This window comes from Amphiprion ocellaris, chromosome 9 (assembly GCF_022539595.1).
Source record: "Amphiprion ocellaris isolate individual 3 ecotype Okinawa chromosome 9, ASM2253959v1, whole genome shotgun sequence".
Taxonomy (NCBI): domain Eukaryota; kingdom Metazoa; phylum Chordata; class Actinopteri; family Pomacentridae; genus Amphiprion; species Amphiprion ocellaris.
In genome coordinates this window covers 5,176,313-5,194,872 of record NC_072774.1, presented here as the reverse complement: position 1 = coordinate 5,194,872, position 18,560 = coordinate 5,176,313, and the positions used below count along the sequence as shown (strand labels likewise).

General features: G+C 39.5%; 3 protein-coding genes across 6 annotated transcripts in view; 2 read left to right on the top strand and 1 right to left on the bottom strand.

Moving 5' to 3' along the window:
- The window catches only part of crot (carnitine O-octanoyltransferase), a 77,125-nt gene that overhangs the window by 31,808 nt on the left and 26,757 nt on the right, over positions 1 to 18,560 (top strand). The window contains exon 1 of one of the 2 annotated variants that reach the window (XM_023290010.3): positions 14,965 to 15,472. The exons of the other annotated variant lie outside the window; for it this stretch is intronic. The gene's annotated coding sequence lies outside the window, so the exon portion shown is untranslated. Of the gene's footprint in view, positions 1 to 14,964; positions 15,473 to 18,560 lie in introns of those variants that run through there. 2 annotated transcript variants of the gene reach the window in all.
- Positions 94 to 11,446, top strand: nmt2 (N-myristoyltransferase 2). The gene is made up of 12 exons (XM_023290012.3): positions 94 to 294; positions 669 to 786; positions 2,147 to 2,288; positions 4,186 to 4,304; positions 4,397 to 4,488; positions 4,577 to 4,693; positions 6,180 to 6,350; positions 6,444 to 6,552; positions 6,658 to 6,828; positions 7,984 to 8,151; positions 8,398 to 8,535; positions 9,070 to 11,446. The coding sequence occupies exons 1-12, from the start codon at positions 182 to 184 to the stop codon at positions 9,088 to 9,090; spliced, it is 1,479 nt and encodes a 492-aa protein (XP_023145780.1). The 5' UTR covers positions 94 to 181; the 3' UTR covers positions 9,091 to 11,446.
- On the bottom strand, positions 11,982 to 14,216 carry rpp38 (ribonuclease P/MRP 38 subunit). 3 transcript variants are annotated; one of them, XM_055013616.1, is made up of 3 exons: positions 14,114 to 14,216; positions 12,861 to 13,510; positions 11,982 to 12,824 (listed from the first exon to the last, which is right to left on the bottom strand). In XM_055013616.1, the coding sequence occupies exons 2-3, from the start codon at positions 13,480 to 13,482 to the stop codon at positions 12,583 to 12,585; spliced, it is 864 nt and encodes a 287-aa protein (XP_054869591.1). In that variant the 5' UTR covers positions 13,483 to 13,510; positions 14,114 to 14,216; the 3' UTR covers positions 11,982 to 12,582. The 3 variants fall into 3 exon arrangements, with proteins under 3 accessions (XP_054869591.1, XP_054869592.1, XP_023145781.2); XM_055013617.1 differs by having other exon boundaries at positions 11,982 to 12,812; XM_023290013.3 differs by having other exon boundaries at positions 11,982 to 13,510; positions 14,114 to 14,215.

Genomic DNA, 18,560 nt, shown 5'->3' with positions numbered 1-18,560 from the left:
AATCTAAAGTTTTAATGGGTATGAGTAATTGTGGTCCTCGCTGTGGCTGCAGTTCCTCTCGCGTCCTACAGGCGGCGCAGTTTCCTCCGACGTTTCCTTTGTTTTTCCGTCTCTCAGCCTCTCAGCTCTGTTTGACGGCGGCTCACTGTTTTCCTTTTTTTTTTATTTCAACATTTTTTTAATGATGGCGGAGGACAGTGAATCCGCGGCCAGCCAGCAGAGCCTGGAGCTGGACGACCAGGACACCTGCGGGATAGACGGAGACAACGAGGAGGAGAACGAGCATATGCAGGGGTGAGTGCGGGCGGCCTGTCCGCTCCGCTCGGGGGAAACGCAGCCTGTTTATGTTAGCGCAGTTAGCTTGCTAATGTTAGCCGACACCAACACCGCCGGACTGTTTGCTTAAAGGCCCGCATTTGGGGCGTTTTTATGACGGTTTATTTTACTCGCGTGTGTGCCGTTAGAGTCCCAACAGCGGCGGACCGTTAGGACGAACCGTTAGCTAGCTAGCAGCGAACCGTTAGCGAGCTAGCCAGCTAGTTAGCCAGCAGCGAGTAGCTCAGCTGTCAGTCGTTGCTATGGCAGCTAGCGCTAGCTCCGCGAGTAGGTCCAGCCTCCGTCCGTCCTCCGCTCATGTCCCGTGTGTTTGTGTCCTCTCGTGTCTGCAGCAGCCCGGGCGGAGACCTGGGAGCCAAGCGGAAGAAGAAGAAGCAGAAGAGGAAGAAAGAGAAGCCGAGCTCGGGGGGAGCCAAGTCCGACTCCGCGTCCGACTCTCAGGAGATCAAGGTGTGGTGGAGGAGGTAGCACACACCCTGTCAGGGCTAAAACGCTGAGCTGAGGGGGTGAAAACAGCACAAGGAAGCCTGAAATCACTCTGAATACTACAGTAAAACTCATTATTAAGGTGGAAGCATACAGATGAACTTTACTTGACAGTGTACAGTTAAACTTCCACGCTAAAATTAGATTTATAGTGAATTTTTTATTTGATCAATAGGTTTCTTCTGACTGGAAATGACATAAAAAAGTGACAAAACACACTAAGACATTGCATTTCACCTTTTTATTGAATATGACATGCACAAAAATGTTCATACTAGTGGAAATTGTGCACTTTTGCCTTACATGCTATTCTGAATGGCTCTAATATGATTTCTACTATGTACCAGAGTGTTACACACTATAAATACACTATAAACTAAGAGCAGCAGATGCAAAAGTTTTCTAGTCAGTTCTCAACTCTGATTTATTTCATTTTAAACAACCTGAGTGAACCAAAGTACTGTGCATGTTATCAGACAGGCAGCAACAAAAGTATGTGCAAAACATCACGACAAGCTAAAACTAGTAAAAGTAAAATAGAATAAAAATACTTAATCATGCAAAACAGAATAGCCACTAGGATAGCAAACATGTTAAACATTGTAAACAACATTATGACCATTAAGAGCTGCCAAAAGAAATTAAGAACATGTATGTATTGAGGTTTCTCATGAAAATATTAATATTGGGAGAATATTGCAAAGGCCCAATAGTCCTGGCTAAATCCTAAGAGCTCAGTGAGGACCTGTGGTTACACATCGTGGCTGCTGACAAGATGTTTAAAGGCCATAAAGTCCTATCCAACTGTCAATGGCCACAGTACAAAGCATCATGAGAACGAGAGCAGTTTTGGACATCACATATAGTAAAAAATATGGGAGAAAAAACATGAAATTAGTCCAAAGCATGTAGCATTAACATCTCTAACACAATATTTTACTGTCTTTTTTTCATTTCCAAGCAGAAGAAACCAACTAGTCAAATAAAAATCCACTATAAACTGAGGACATACAATCTTAGGTTTAACTGTATACCTCATGTCTTGGGTTTAGAAACCACCACAGAACCTTATTTCAGTTCAGAGAAACATGAATACTGCATGCTGTGATGTTGGGAGGTAAAATAAAACTCTATTGTTTTTGTCTACTGTCAGATGCAGGGTTTCTGTTTGTGTAAATCTTGCATGTGCCCTTTGTTGTGTCTTTTTCTCTCCATTTGGATCATGCAGAACTTTTAGTCTTTGGCTGCATGTTAGGTCTCACACTCAGAGAGAGGTCAGTTCATGTTGTTCCCACACTGACTTGTGCACATGATCCTACTCCAGAACCCTGGTCTGCCCATTCAGAAGCTGCAGGACATCCAAAGAGCCATGGAGCTGCTGTCCTGCCAGGGCCCAGCGAAGAGCATCGATGAGGCAGCCAAGCACAAGTACCAGTTCTGGGACACTCAGCCTGTCCCGAAGTTAAGTAAGTACCAAGATAAACTAGGCAGAGCAAACAAGAACTTTGTTTATTCAGTTTATATCTAATTCAGTCAGATTATGCTGCAAATATATTCTCCGTCATGTTTGAGGAAAGCTTTTATTGAGAGAAGACATGCATCAGGTACCTCATAATTTTTTTACAGTATTGTTACGATTATTAAACAGTATTTTATCTGCTGTCAACAGGAGGTTGTTCACTTTTCTTTGACCCTCTGAACCTCAAAACTCATCAGTGGACTTAGAAAGTATGTTATCTTTAACCCTCGTGTCGTCCTGCGGGTCAAAATTGACCCGTTTTAAAGTTTGAAAAATGTGGGGGAAAAAAATATTTTCAGAGTGAAACTTCTGTTGTCCACATTTTCAACATTTTTGGGAAATCTTTGAACATTTTTTGGTGGAAAAAAAGAAATGTTAAAAATGCTTCTTAAGAACATTCACAAAAAAATCAACCAAAATGCAGCGAATTTCGTTGGATTTTGGTTGATTTTTTGTGAATGTTCTTAAGAAAATATTAGAAGTTTTATTGCTATATATGTAATCACTTTAGATATTTTTAGGATTTTTTTGGAATATTTTTACTCATTTTTTGAAAATATTTACAAGAATTTTCTTGCCAAATTTGGGGGATTTAAAAAAAAAAAAACTTTTAAGGGAAACCTTTAAGGAAGTATTGGAATTTTCTTCTCGCAGGTTTTGCAAATTGTCAGAAATTTGGGGAATTTTTTTGCTGAATTTTTGGATTTTTTTTCAGACAAGGAAACAATATTTTTTGGTGCCCGTAAATGAGGACAACAAGAGGGTTAAATAATATCAGTAAAATTACACTATCCATCAGCGCAACAAACTGTAAAAAAAGAATTTTCCCATCCGATGTTTAACTTTCTAGCAGTTCTTGAAGTCCTCATGTATAACCTCCAATTTAATCTGGAAAAATGAACTAGATTGAAGCCTTAAATCATGATATATTTTAGCAAAAGCACTTTTTTCATTTTGTCTCTGTATAAAATGTACCAAAAATAAACTGTTTGCTGTGACCAAAATCTGTTAAAAAAAAAAAACATTAAATGTTGCGCAACTTAAAGTCAAGTGATGAACATTCAGGGGTTTTTCAGCTGAACTGCTGGCTGTGTTTACAGAACAGATAGGAAACAGGTATCGAGACAAATTGAAAATATAAGTACTAAAATATTTGAAGTATGTAGAGCTACAATTTTTTATTGTTTTCCCATTGCTGGTAGTGCATGTGGGCACCTTGAAAAATGTTGTATATATTGAATCCAACTTTTTTTTGAGCTTTTTTTGCACAATCTAAAAAGACAGTCAACTTGTGTTATGATTCATGGCATTATTTTGAGTTCTCTCTACGTCTAGTCCTGGTGTTCTGTTTCCATAGAGGTGCAGGACTTTATATTGCAGTGAAAAATGAGCGGACAGTGACTAAAAATGTGACAGGAGCAAAAAAAAACACCCAGAAACTAATTGAGTCTCAGAGGGTTAACATTGATTCTATCACTATCAGTGCCATCTCCTGTTTATTCTTTTTGCTGCTCAAACCCTGCGTCCCAAAAACATGTCAGCTGCATGTTACAGTCGGGGTCCAGGCATTCTCACCGGGCGTGCTTAGTGGTATTAGATTAAGCTGTTACCATGACGACTGTTGCCCAAAGAGTGGAGTCTGTGCAGGAAGGCTCGTTATATGAGCTGGCCTGGGACCAACAGAAACCGATTTCCATCGTGTTTGATTGGTGCTGTCAGCAGTTTTGTGGTTTTATCTGTTTGAAAAACACACTTCAGGTTGCTCAGAATGAAAGGGCAGGAATTTTTCTGGTTGGTGATTGGAAATAGTTTTATGTCTGACAAAAGCTGTGCTATTTTTGCAGATGAAGTTGTGACGAGTCACGGGCCAATTGAAGCCGACAAAGAAAACATCAGACAGGAGCCATATTCTTTACCTCAAGGCTTTATGTGGGACACTCTGGATCTCAGTAATGCAGATGTAGTAAGTGCAGTGTTTGTCTGAAACAATAATAATGAGGATAATAATAGAAATCATGCATGAAATGAAAAATTGACCCCATCTTTCTTCTTCAGCTCAAGGAACTGTACACATTGTTAAATGAAAACTACGTGGAAGATGACGATAACATGTTCAGATTTGATTATTCACCAAGCTTTCTCAAATGGTAAGCTGTCAGTAATGATGTTTTCTTGCTTATTGCGTGGTACATATGTTTGTCCTCCTATTAAACCTCCCCTGTCGTCCCCTCTCAGGGCTCTACGTCCACCTGGCTGGTTACCACAGTGGCATTGTGGAGTGAGAGTGTCCTCCAATAAGAAGCTTGTGGGTTTCATCAGTGCCATTCCTGCAGATATACGCATCTACGACACGTGAGCACCTCTAACCAAACATATACAACAGAACATTTACAACACTTCTATACAACAGAAGTGGTGCAATATCACCTAAATGTCAAATGAAGTTGAACAGTAGTGCTTAAACTTAAAATTTAAAGCTAGCAGTTTGGATTTACTATGTTGTTTTTCCTGTACTTCATGAGTCCATGTTTATTTCTGAGGACAGAGTCAATCCTCCTCAGCAGGGAAGATACCAGATTTCTGCAGAGATGTTCTGTCATTCATCAGAGACTATTTGTTTTCAGATGCTCTTTGCTGGAGGGGTTGTGTTGCTCTACCTTTCTCTTTAAAATACCCCACGTGTTCTGTTGGATTCAAGTCAGGCCACATACTTGTTGAGACTCGTGTGATTTAGTTCTTTGGATGGTTCTCCTGCTGGAATATTCCTCTTCTTTCAGCTTCTTGTCAGACAGTATTTTGGTTTATCCGCCTACATTCATCTATAAATGTCATCTCCCCATATCCTCATACTTCCACCTCCATGCTTCACTGTCAGGACTATGCATCCACTGTTGTAGTCCTGGTCAGGTTCACACCAAACATGCTGGACTCCATCTGAGAACAACAAATTTATCTTCATCTGACCAAAGAATGTTCTCCCAACATTCATCAGGCTTCCTCTCATGTTTTTTTGCAAAGTTCGTCTTGCAATTTTATGCTCAACAGCAAGCAAGGGTGTTATTTAGGATGCCGTTGAGAGAAGTTGATGTTCTAAGTGTCATTCACACCGTCTGAGCTTCACAGAAACTCCATCAATAAGCTTTTCCGATTGAATTTCCCCTCATGGATAAATAGAGTTATTGTATTGTATTTTGCCAAGTCTGAAGCAGCTACCATCTGTTTTCCACGGCTAGATTGTGAAAGTAGTTCACTCTCTGTGGAGTCATTCTAGGAGGACGACCACTGCAGCCATGATTAGTGCTACTATGACTCCTTCTATACCTCCTGACTACTGCTGACTCTGAGTTTCACAGATTTTTAGTTGATCTTCTTGTATCCTTTACCATCTTTGTGAAATTACGCAATCAGATTTTTTTAATTCCTCTGGTTAATTCTTTTCCATGTGGAGCCATGATTCAGACATAGACACAACTCAGGTCCAAAACTAAGAAAGTTCTGATGTTCACAGCTCATTTTCTAACCATGTTCATGCAGTTAGGCTGATCACTAACAGTTGTACATCACTTTAGTTGTCATTTATAAATTGGGGCCTGAATTTTCAATACATTCTTTGTAAAATATTTGTTTTTGAATGTTCATCAAAAAAAAGTACTCTGCTGTTCCACTTAGAACTAATGCAGTTATGAAGAGGTGATATAATTTTGAGTCATTTGACATTTAGGTGATAATACACAGTGTCCTCCTGTTCATTGTACATTTGGAGCAGAGCAGTGATGATCTAAGAGAAACCTTTTTTACTCTAATGCACTGTCCTTCTTCTTTGTTCCTGCTGCTTCAGGTTGAAGAAGATGGTAGAAATCAACTTCTTATGTGTCCATAAGAAGCTGCGTTCAAAGCGTGTCGCCCCAGTGCTAATCAGAGAGATCACACGGAGGGTGAATTTAGAAGGAATATTTCAGGCAGTGTACACAGCTGGAGTCGTACTGCCTAAACCTGTGTCTACATGCAGGTAAGCTGTGCAGCATTCAGACACAACACACAGGATTTAGTGCCACTACAACAATACTTCTCAACTCTTTTCCTCTGTTTCTCTGTTTTCCAGGTACTGGCATCGCTCTTTGAACCCTAGGAAGCTCGTGGAAGTTAAATTCTCCCATCTGAGCAGAAACATGACCCTGCAAAGAACCATGAAACTCTACAGACTACCAGATGTAAACACTTACACCTGCCAGTCAGCCCAGGATCTCTTTTTTTTTAACCATTCTTATTAATATCAGGGGCTTATGTGGATCTTTTCTTTCTCCACCCTCTACTAGAGCACCAAGACTCCAGGTCTGAGGCCGATGGAGAGGCGTGACATCCGCCAGGTTACCGAGCTGCTACAGAAATTCTTGAGACGTTTCCAGCTCGCACCTTCGATGGGCGAAGAGGAGGTGGTTCACTGGTTCCTACCACAGGACAACATAATCGACACATATGTAGTAGAGGTAGGTGGAATCAGCTTTAGCCCTCAAAATACCAAAAACCTGACTATTCTGAGCAGTTCCTGACACATTATTCCTCACTGTAGGCTCATTTTTCACTGCAACATAAAGTCCTGTATTTCTATGGAAACAGCACCACTATGGCTAAAAGTAGTACTTTTATGCCCAGAATCATAAAAAAGTTGAATTTCTTTGATTATTCGTTTTACAAAAATGTAAATGGACTGATATCAACCACTGCAACATTTATCCAGATGTTACAAAGACTGAAACTACTGGGGCTCCACATGCTGCACGTTTTACAATTTTCAGTTTTGAATACCATTTTAGAGCCATGCTGCATTTATTTTACTGATCATGTGTGTTTCATTTCCCTCTCAATCTCTGCAATTTGTTTCCATATCTTGCTTCCGCTCTGCTTTATGTAGACATGATGATGGCTAGGAGTAGAGAGAACTAAAACATGCATTTTGTGCAGTACAACACAGTTATAATGCTACAAATCAATTTCTTTGATTATTTGTTTTACAAAAATTTAAACACGGCATTTTTCCAAGTACCCACAGGTGTTACCAAATACTGGAACGACTGGGGCTCCACATGCTATAGAGAATTTAGCTATTTAAATTTTTACAAACCACCTCTGCACATCATTTCTACAAAGATGTTTCATCATGCTGATTGTATCTTCCAGCAACTTGCAGCTCTGTATGACGTTTAGAAGCTATGCCATAAGTTTTATTTTGCTCTCAAGCCCTTATTTAGTCTACACTTTGATTCAAGTAAACCAAATCTTTACTGATTGTTTGTCACGTGGCTGTTGGTTGCAGCTAAGTCAGCCGAGGCTTTTCAGTTGCACCAAGGAGCTCAGAATTGTTTGTTTCTTACAGAATCTGGTGCAAATTGTTTATATTTTGGTGTTTGTTTGGGATGAGACATGTGGACTAAAATTATTTTGAGGAAATATCACTTTACCCTTCTTTTTGGTTATTTTTCGTATATTTCCTAACCATCTGTCGCACATGATAGATTTGCAGACTGATGGAAAGTTGAAAATCCAAAGATTCTTTCTGGTAATTGGGGTAATTTTGCTGTTAATTAGTTTAAAGATACTATGCCTTTCAAACCTGACAACTTGTTGTTGTGTTTGTTTCTCAGGGTGCCGGTGGCGTTCTGACAGATTTCACTAGTTTCTACACTTTGCCCTCGACCGTGATGCATCATCCTCTCCATAGGACCCTGAAGGCCGCTTACTCTTTTTACAATGTTCATACACAAACCCCGCTACTGGACTTAATGAATGATGCACTGATCCTGGCCAAACTGGTAATGTTGCTTTCTACTCTAAAACATATGCCAACGTTAAAACATGAAGCAGTTCTTTTGCATTATCAGCTGTTAACTTTGGTTTCAGGAACACAGGAAGGTACCTGTGCAGCTGCAAATACAAGAAAGTAGAGTAAAATCCAGGCCAAGCAAATGATTAAATAGTTGTCCTTGTTAAACCAGAATTTTGATTGTTTTCTTGCTGCTGTGTGATTGATCACTACGTTAATCCTGTGTGTTTAACAGAAAGGCTTTGATGTGTTCAACGCCTTGGATCTAATGGAGAATAAGGTGTTTCTGGAGAAGCTCAAGTTTGGCATAGGAGATGGAAATCTGCAGTATTACCTCTACAACTGGAAATGTCCCCCGATGGACCCTGATAAGGTCAGCAGCAGGATTTACCTGAAGGGAAAACTGTCGTCACATCGGCTTTCAGTTAACAACCTTCTAAATCTAGTTATATGAAGAATATTAATGGTGGTCAGTGATTTGTTTTACAGGATTGGTTTTATCTGAAGCTCCTGTTTGCAAGCTGTATTGATTAGGTGGACAAAAACTATGTGAACTAAAATGCTATAATGGAAGGAATTAGTAACACGGTCATCTGTGCGAAATACTTTGATTTGCTTCATAAAATATGAATATTTTGTGGTTAATATCTCCCTCTATGAGACTAAATGGAATATCTTTGGGTCGTAGACAAAACGAGACAACTAACTACACAGTTAAGTTTCTTTAAAAAGCTAACTATGCAGCTAAAGACATAGGCAGAAGCTAAGTACACAGCTAAAATCCTATAAAGCAGCTAACAATGCAGCTGACAAGTGATGGGGTTAGAAGCAGAGTGGTCTAACCTACAAAAAATCTGAACTGAGTTTTCTATCATTTCTGTAATATTGTTGAATGTTTGTGTTTCAGGTCGGCCTTGTCCTCCAGTAGCAGCTCCCTCGCTGGCCGCTACACAAACATGAGAGGTCGCCGGTGACCTCCGGATATTCTTACCTGGACGCACAGGTAGCCCGAGCTAGACAATGAGAACTACAACAAAAAAAACGACAACCTGGTGACAGCGAGGAGGTCACCAAGAACATTTCTCAGTTCACCCGGAGGTGAAAACTCTTAAATCATCAACATCCTGAATGTGAAGTCATGCTATGCCTGAGATACTCATACAACAAGTACAACGCTCCTGACATGCGCACTCACATTTAAAACACACACACACACACACACACACACACCTGTTTGACATTCAAGAGGATGCCTTGACATTGTGACTTTTGTTTTCGTTCTCCTTCCTCCGCTGTCACAAGGAACTGGCATGTCATTCCATTTCACCTACATGGAACTATGTAAATGATAATCAACAGGTAAACACAACCAGATACAAACGGCAATTTTTCTTTTTCCTGTCCAGACGTTGGGTTCTCGTGCTTCACTACTACTACTACTTCTTATCGTTCCCGTTTCATATCATCAGTCAGGTGTCTCTACTGGCTGTTTTTGGGCCTCGGTAGATTAGAAAGAAGAGCAAGAAGGTGTTTCTGACGCATAAACAAACACAGTTTTTTTTTTAAATATCTCAACTTTTAACTGACAATTTACAAACACGTGGAACAAAAAGTGAATCTTCGCAGATGGAACTTGATATACACGTTTTGGGTTTTTTTTGTTAAACAAAAATATATAGTTAACTGTACATTTAAAGCCAGATCATATTTATTCCTGTAGTATGAGTTTTTGTGGGTTCAGGAGGGCTGATCCAAAGTATTTTTTCCTCATAAGTAGAGTAGAAGTCTCTGTTCAACGTGGGATTCAGCGGTTTTTAAATGACGAATGTATTGTATTGATGAAGCACAATTTCCGAGTTCAAATACAGACTGGTACACGCTGAACGACGGCGGTTTTTAGCCGTTTTTTTACGTTACGAAGCTGTTTCTGGAGCTGCTTTTTGAAATAAAACAACTGTAGGTACATTTACGGTTACATTTGAGCAGATATTTGCAGTTGAGTTTGTGCATGTTAGCCGCAAAAAGTAAAACTAGCTGAATGAAGTGAAGCTGATAGGAGAGTGAAATTACACCATTAAAGGCAAGAGAAGACGGATTTTGTGCAAAGAAACAGTTTGCCTAGAGACAGTTTTATAATGTAAAAATGGCTGATTTGCTTTGAAATGTTCTCAGTTCAGTTATTCAGAGAAACCATCATCATCCAGCTGTAAACGTCCATCCGCTCACCTGCAGTCGGATGTTAAATCTTAACAAAACTGAAGAGAATCGAGCACAACATTCAAAGGAACCTGAGGAAGGATTTAATAAAAGCAGATGCAGCGGTTTGATAAATAAAACCCTGCATCAGCTCAAAGCTTGTCCGGTTGTCCAGGTTAATTTTTAATCTCTGGATTTATTTTTTAACGGTATTGTATTTTGTGTGTCGGAAAATTAAAACGTAGGTCTTTTTTTTTTTTTTTATTTAGTGTGTTGTGCAGCTAAATGCAGTTCTGATATTTATAATTGTACCTTTTTAAAAATGTCTTAAGAAGACATTGTTTCTGTTCTCTTTTTTTCTTCCTAAAAATTCCAGTTAAATAGGCGACTTCAGGACTGAATTCTGAGACAGGATGAGGCTGTTTCTGAAAAAAAAATCGTCTTTTTCGCTTTGAGTTATTTAAACGTTCAATGTTTCTGTTCACGTGCAGAACTTAAGAGGTCAAAAGGCTGCTTCTGTTTCTTTGTCTTTTGGTATTTAATGTCATTTCCCTTTATAAACAAGCCAGAAAAGGACAAGCGATGGTCAGTTAAAGCTTCATGGTTCGAGGGTTTTGTTCCTTTTTTTTTACGGTCGAATGTGTTGCATTCGGAGACGGACGGCATTAATTTAACACCGAACATGGGTTAGTGAGTCGACAGTGTGCCTCATGGATGTTGTCGTGTCCCAGATGTGTTGCCTGCAGCTGTTTGAATGAGCATGAGTCGCTGCCGTGTCGATGTAAACTAGACGCACCCTTTACCTGGAGTTACCTGCCTTATTTAAAAGTTGATTTTGTTGTTTTTAAAAAGACTCGGAGGTGGGGCGAGCGCTGGGGTGTACTTTAAAAAAAGAAAAACGTCATACAGCTTTCTCTAACTGAAGAACAATATTTTTATTCAACTCCATTGTAAGCTGTGAAAAAGCTGAAGAACTTGTACCAGCATCATTTAGACATGAGCCCATGCAAATAACAATCTGTTTCAACACACACACGTCAGCTATACCAGCATGGATGTTTGATTGAATAAACTCACTTCAAAAAGGAGCACGGGTGACGAGTCTTTATGACGGTGGGGCTGTTTTTTCTATTATTTCTTATAATTTTGGGGCTTAACTGTACATATTGGGGGAAAAAATACCACACCTCGTCCAACAAGTAATGTCTGCTCGTTTCTGGCTAAATTTAATTAATATTTTGTCAGTTTCAACCAAAAAGAAATACAGAAATGAAATGCTGTTAGCTGTACAGCTACAGTTATTTTTTAATTTTTTCTTGTTTAATCATGAAACTGAAAAGTCCAAACCTCACAGACATTTAATTAATTCTCAAATATTACAAAGCAGGAAATCCTCACATCAGAGGAACAATTGTAGTTCTCAGTAAAGACTTATTAATCTTTAGCAAATCTATGAAAACTGATCATCAAAGTCTATTCAATTATAAAATCAAAATATTTATATAAATGGCAACTAAAAATTGTTTGTGGCAACAGTAAAGAATAAATAAATCCCAAACCTGGAGGTCAGGATTTTTTTGTCTAAAGTGTCAAAAGATGATTAATTGGAAAGAAGAAAAAAAATTGTTCCCCAAAACTTTAATTTTTTTTTATACACTTTTTATATTTTAGAATCTGAAAAATTGTAAAATTACTTAAATGTTCACATTAAGGCGTCACAAGCAGGCTCATTTGGAAAGAAAACCACCTTGATAAAACAAGCAAAAAGCAGAGTTTCTGTGTCACTTCAGAGGTTGTTTCTTACTCTTCATTTTTCTTGTCTTTAGCAGGATTAGCAACTATTTTCTTCACTTTGAGAGGCTGCAGGAGGAAAAAAAAAATCCTCAGATTGACTCTCCAGTTGAGGTTTCTGGCCTCTCGCCTCAGCAGCTTCCTCCTTCTTGGTCTCAACAAAACCTCATTTTTTCTGCCTTTTCATATTTAAGATAGTTTTTCCACTCTTTAATCTTCAAAAATCCTTTAAATAAAACAATCAGAGATGGAAAAACTACCTGAGGCATCACAAGCATTTAAAAGTTACCTTTATATTCCCAAAAACTGCTAATTTTTTTCTGCCTTTTGTACATTGTAGACAACTTTTTCTGGTTTCAAAAATTATTTAAAACAATGTAAGAGGGAAAACTTCCCACCTAAAACTCAGGAATGTTCCAACAGAGTTACTGTTTCATTTTACTTTCTGTTTCTTCGGCTTTACTTTCCTTTTCTTTGCAGGATTAGCGACTATTTTCTTGACTTTGAGAGGCTGCAGCGTGCAGGAGGACGGAGAGTCCGCAGGTTCAGCCTCTAGTTTACGTTTCTGGCCTCTCGCCTCACCGGCTTCCTCCTCCACGCTAACAGCGTCTCCAGGTGCGTCTCCAGGTGCGTCTCCAGGTGCGTCTCCAGGTGCGTCTCCAGGTGCGTCTCCAGGTGCGTCTCCAGGTGCGTCTCCAGGTGCGTCTCCAGGTGCGTCTCTGGCTGCTCCACCTTGCAGCCAGCCGACCTCCAGTGAAGGAACTCTGGGTCTGATGGCCTCCACGGTGTCCCTGAACACCTCGTCGTCGGTGGATAGTTTGAAGCCCAGAGCCAGGACGCTCTTCAGGCCCAGCGGCTCCGACACGCTCTGGCTCAGCCGCGGCACCTGGCAGGCCGGGACGCCTCTGCTCGCGCTCAGAGCGATCAGGTGGTTGGTCATGTGTTGCGGTTTGACGGATTTACACACCAGCAGCAGCCGGAGCTGGTTCCTCTCCAGAGCCTTGGTGACCTCGTTGATGCCGATGGCGAGCTGCCGTCGGGCCGCCACGTCCGTCCAGCCGTTCCTCCCGCCGTCTGGCTCCTGTTGGCTCACCTGGGGAACATCCTCCGTCACCGGTTTCTGCTCTTTCTTTTTCCTCCACGGCCGGAACACCTTCACCTCCTTCTTCTCGAGGCCCGTGGAGCTCAGCTTGTCCTTCAGAGTGTTCAGGATGAAATGCATGTCGTCCTGAGGGAGTGGAATCCACTTTGAAGTGAAGGGGGAAGTGAAGGAGGTCTTAGCGGGAGTCTGCCTCTTTAATTCCTTCTTGGATGGTTTTCCTGGAGTCGCCATGGCTCGTTTCTAATTAATGCAAGAGAAACTGTAGAAAACAAGAGAAAAAGAAAGTTACAGAGCCAAATAACTAAAGATATGTTTGAGATACATAAATATGTTTATCCTCTGCTGCTCATTTATTACTTTACAGAAGAGGAGGAAACAAGAAAACATCAAACAGGATCAGGTTCTAAATGAAGGTAAGATCAAAGTTTATTAATCCCAAAGAACAATCTTGTGTCAGATTTTGCTCAGAAAAAAATCAGAAAGACATAACATGAGAAATACGGGGCCTAAAAGTAGAAAAGCAATAAGAAGTATAATACAATACTGAAATAATACATGTTAAAAAGGAAAAAGTAATACCGGCAATTAAACTGAGGTAACAAGTAATGAAGTGTAATTTATTCAAGAATCAACCTGAGAACTAACAAGAAATTAATGCAAAGATAAGTTTGACATGATCCAGAAACTCTCAAATTAAACGACCTTAAAGGTTTGAACTAGAACTACTTTCTGCTCCTCTCTAACGTCCGAAGATTCCTGCCGTCAAACTAAAAAATTAAATTAAATTCTGATGATTTTCAGCTTCAATGAAAACCTGCAGCTTTGTTCTCGAATCAACAAAACAAGAATCATGTTATTTTACCTGATTTTAACGCAGCTGCAGCTCTTTTATTTCTCTTATTTTCACGTGTTTAGTCCACCGGGCGCCATGTTGTTTTGATTTAAATAGCTTTATTTAAAAACTGTATCCAAGAAATCAACCAGCGCCCCCCAGCGTCGAAGAGGCAAAACTACACTCAGCAGGTTTTTATGAAAATTTAAATTTGAGGCTGTTTGAACAACAAAATCTCAGCAACTATTAAAGATAAAAGCCTGAATTTTTCACTGTGATTTGTCATCATGCCATCGATTCATAATCCACAATATTGGGCAAATAAATCAAATAATTTCTGATTTTGGGTGAGTTTAAATATGAAAAAAATAAATAAATGTCCCATCTTTGAGCACATTAACAAAAATAAATGATAGCGCAGAATCAACTAGTGATACTTTCTGAACCATATGTTGCTACATGTCAGAATAATACAAAATTAAACACACAAAATAGTGTTACTAAGGGGGAAAAATACATTATTTTTGCACTAAACAATCCTAAACTTTTGCTAAATATTCTAAACTTTGTTCTGGCATTAGTAGAATAATTCATTCTCTAAAACTAAGAAAATCATCTATTTTTTAATTATGGACTTATTTTTCATTTTTAAACCCGCTAATTTTATACCAGAGGTGCAACGATTAATCAGTTATTTCAGTCATTTTCAACTTTTAAACTGTTTTTGATCATTTATTAATTAATTAGAATTTTTTTTCAAGAAAAATAAGTCAAAATTCTCAGATTATAGCTTCTTTAATATGGATATTTTCTTCTTTTTCTTTCCTTTATGGCAATAAATCAACTTCTGACATTCTATAGACAAGAGGTGATCAATTAAATACATTTTTTAAAAGTCTGGGACACAGGAGGTGATCGCGAGATGCTGTGAGATCGCGAGATTCAGTGAGAGTGACGAAATCAACATGGCGGCTTCCAGCTGCTAGACGAGAACTAAACAAATCGCCGTTGTCTCGACCTATTTATATTAAAAAAAGACAACCTAACTAAATAGCCTGCTCAAGATCGGATACGGTAGTGCTCACAGTGGAGGACCTTGAGAACTTTATTGACGAATGCTTCGTCCGGTGCACCATGGAAGACGCCAACTCCGCCAACCCGAGCAAGAGGAAGAAAGCAGACTCTTCGACAAACACACGAGACTTGGAGGTCACGGATATCCAGGTAAGTGTTCTCGAGTCTATTAATAAGAAGCTCGATATCCTTTATTTGCTTCACCAGGAGATAAAGGACCTGAAAGCAAGCCTGGAGTTCACCCACCAGCAGATAGAGGATCTGCAGAGGGACAACACCGAACTCCGGTCCACGCTGACAGCGGTCACTTCAGAGGTGTGTACACTTAAAAAAGAAAACAAAACCCTGAGGGAGACCGTCCTGGACATCCAGTCGAGGAGCATGCCCCTAACCCCCTAAAGCAGATGTTTTGCTTCTCCAAGAAACACATTTAATACAATCGGAAGAAAAATCTCTATCAGATTCAATTTATAATATTATCTTCTCATCTTGTTATAACAGCAGACAAAGAGGGGTCTCCATTCTAGTCCATAAGAGAGTACCATTCACTTTAAACAGTATCCAGGCAACAATCTTTAATAAATTATATTCTGTTGCAAACCTCTATGCTCCGAATAATGAAGATCCAGCCTTCTTTCACACTGTTTTCTCTCACTTAGCAGACTTATCTGCTAACTCAACAACTATTATCGGTGGTGACTTCAACATAGTTTTAAACCCTTCAGTAGATCGATCTAATAGTCCAATACATGTAAAACAATCACAATCAGTTAAAGTCATACATGATTAGAAAGATTTCGGATTAGACGACGTCTGGAGACTCAAAAACCCAACAAAGAGGGACTATACGTTTTTCTCTCCGGTGCACAAAACATTTTCAAGAATTGACTTTTTCCTCTTAAATAACTCTATCGCACATAAAGTTACTACTAAAATCCACCCAATAATTATCAGCGACCACGCACCAATATCACTCAGCCTGCAAACAGATTCCATCCCTAAACCTCCTCAGACTTGGCGTCTCAACATCTCTCTACTCAAAGACCCAGAATTTGATCGAGTAATAAGGATTGAGTGGGCAGACTTTCTAAAAAACAATGACTCTGTTGACTTACCCCCATCTTTGCTTTGGGAAACTGGAAAGGCCGTCATCAGAGGTAAAATAATATCGTACTCCTCATACAAGAAAAAAAAAGATCTACAAACAGAGAAAGAAATTGAAGAAAAAATTAAACAACTTACAGAGAATTATGCAACAAATCCAAGTGATCAATTATGATCCGAACTACAAAATGCTAAACTAAACCTCGATAATATCCTATCCAAGAAAACAGAGTTTTTATTACAACAACTAAGATATAATGATTTTGAACACAACAATAAATCAGGAAAATTTCTGGCGAACCAACTCCAGCGCAATAAAGAAAAATCCTTCATAACAGCAATTCAGGATCCCTCAGGAAAGTATACTCAGTCACCTCAGGAAATTAACCAGACCTTCTATAATTATTACCAGAGTTTATACTCAGCAGCAGCTAACCCAAACATGGAAGATATTCATAATTTTCTCAACAATTTAAACATGCCCAAACTAACGTCAAATTACAGAGACATATTAGATGCTCCATTGACTATGAAAGAATTACAATGTACATTAGACAGTATGCCAGCAGGCAAGGCACCTGGTCCTGATGGTTTCCCTGCTGAATTCCTTAAACATTTTTGGTCAATGTTAGCACCCCTTTTCTTCAGGACAGTGACAGAGATTAAAAATAATGGTTATATCAGTCCGCACATGAATACAGCTGCAATTAAATTATTATTGAAACCAGACAAAGATCCTACGCTTCCCTCTAGCTATCGACCTCTGTCACTAATCAACACCGACATCAAAATTATCTCAAAAGCTCTCGCCTCTAGGCTGGAGAAAATCATCCCGTCAATAATCCACAGCGATCAAACAGGATTTATAAATGGCCGACACTCCACCAACAATATCAGAAGACTTCTAAATCTAATCTCAAAGACAGACTCTATACACCTACCAACTCAAAAATGGGAAAAAGACGTATCCAAATCTTTTGACTCTGATTTTTGGACCCAGATCTGTGAAAACACATTTAAAATGACTAAAAACACCAACTTACAATTGATCCAATTTAAGGTGCTTCACAGAACGCATATAACGCAATATAAACTGTATAAATAACTGTATAAAATGGGCTTCTCATGCTCAGACACATGTACGCAATGCACCCAAAACATGACGGACACTTACTTTCACGCTCTGTGGCTTTGTACACCCGTCTATCAATTCTGGGTAACGATCACACAGAAAGTCTCCAATATTTTGGACTGCGGGATTCTGCATTCCCCAAACGTTTGGGGTGGGCGGGGTTAGGGTTTGGGTGGCGGGTGGGTCTTCGTGCCCCGGGCCTCCTGGGTCGGTCTTGTCGCGCTGGGGGTGTTGGTAGCTGCTCCCTCTTGTTCTCCGGGTCCATGTTGTTCACTGTGGCCCTGGTGGCTCTCTGGGGGTGCCACCCTGTGGCTCCTACGGCCCAGGGGGAGGGGTGCCCTGTTGGCTTGGCCCTGCCTTGCCGTGATTGCTGTTCTGGGCTTCGGGGTTCTTCACACTTGCATGTTTGATCAGGTCTCGCCAGCTACTGCCGAGTCCCATTTCAGTGAATGATGGGACCCACCAGAATGTGCTGAGAATCTCTCCAGAGTCTCTACCCTAAACTCATTCTCTCTTGCACAAATATCCTTTTCTGGCCTATTCTATTCTATTCTATACTATCAAGACATCCACAATTATGGTGTTCAATACCGTTTGTTTAATTACTTATTTATTGAATCTCTTTTTTGTTAGTTTTTTTTGTTTTGTTTTTTTCTGTTTTATTGATGGGCGGTTAGTAGTTGGAAATTACACAACACCTTACTATCTTTAATTGCAATAGCACCGCCTGTTATTTTCTATCCCTGTTCATCCTGTCCAGTCTTTGTTTCCCCCACACATCACTGAGGTGTAGCACTGCCCTCCCTGGCTTATAATAGGGAATTCTAATAAAGAATATCTGCTTAGCTTTCAGGGAGGGCCGGTGATGGTCACACACATGCACTAAATATTAAAATAGTTGGCTGCAAGACTAAAATATGCATCGATCTCATACAATGTTGACTCCCCTTTTGTGGAGTTAAACAATGAGAATAAATGCAGACAAAAAAAAAGTAAAAACTCAAAAAATCTCAGTTTAAAGCTTCTTAAATGTGGATATTTTCTTTTTTTTCTTTCCTCTGGGGCAATAAATCAACTTCTGACATTGTATAGACAAAAAATAATCAAGTAATTTTTTAAAGTAAAAACTGTAGAAATATCTGATTACAGCTTTTTAAATGTGGATAT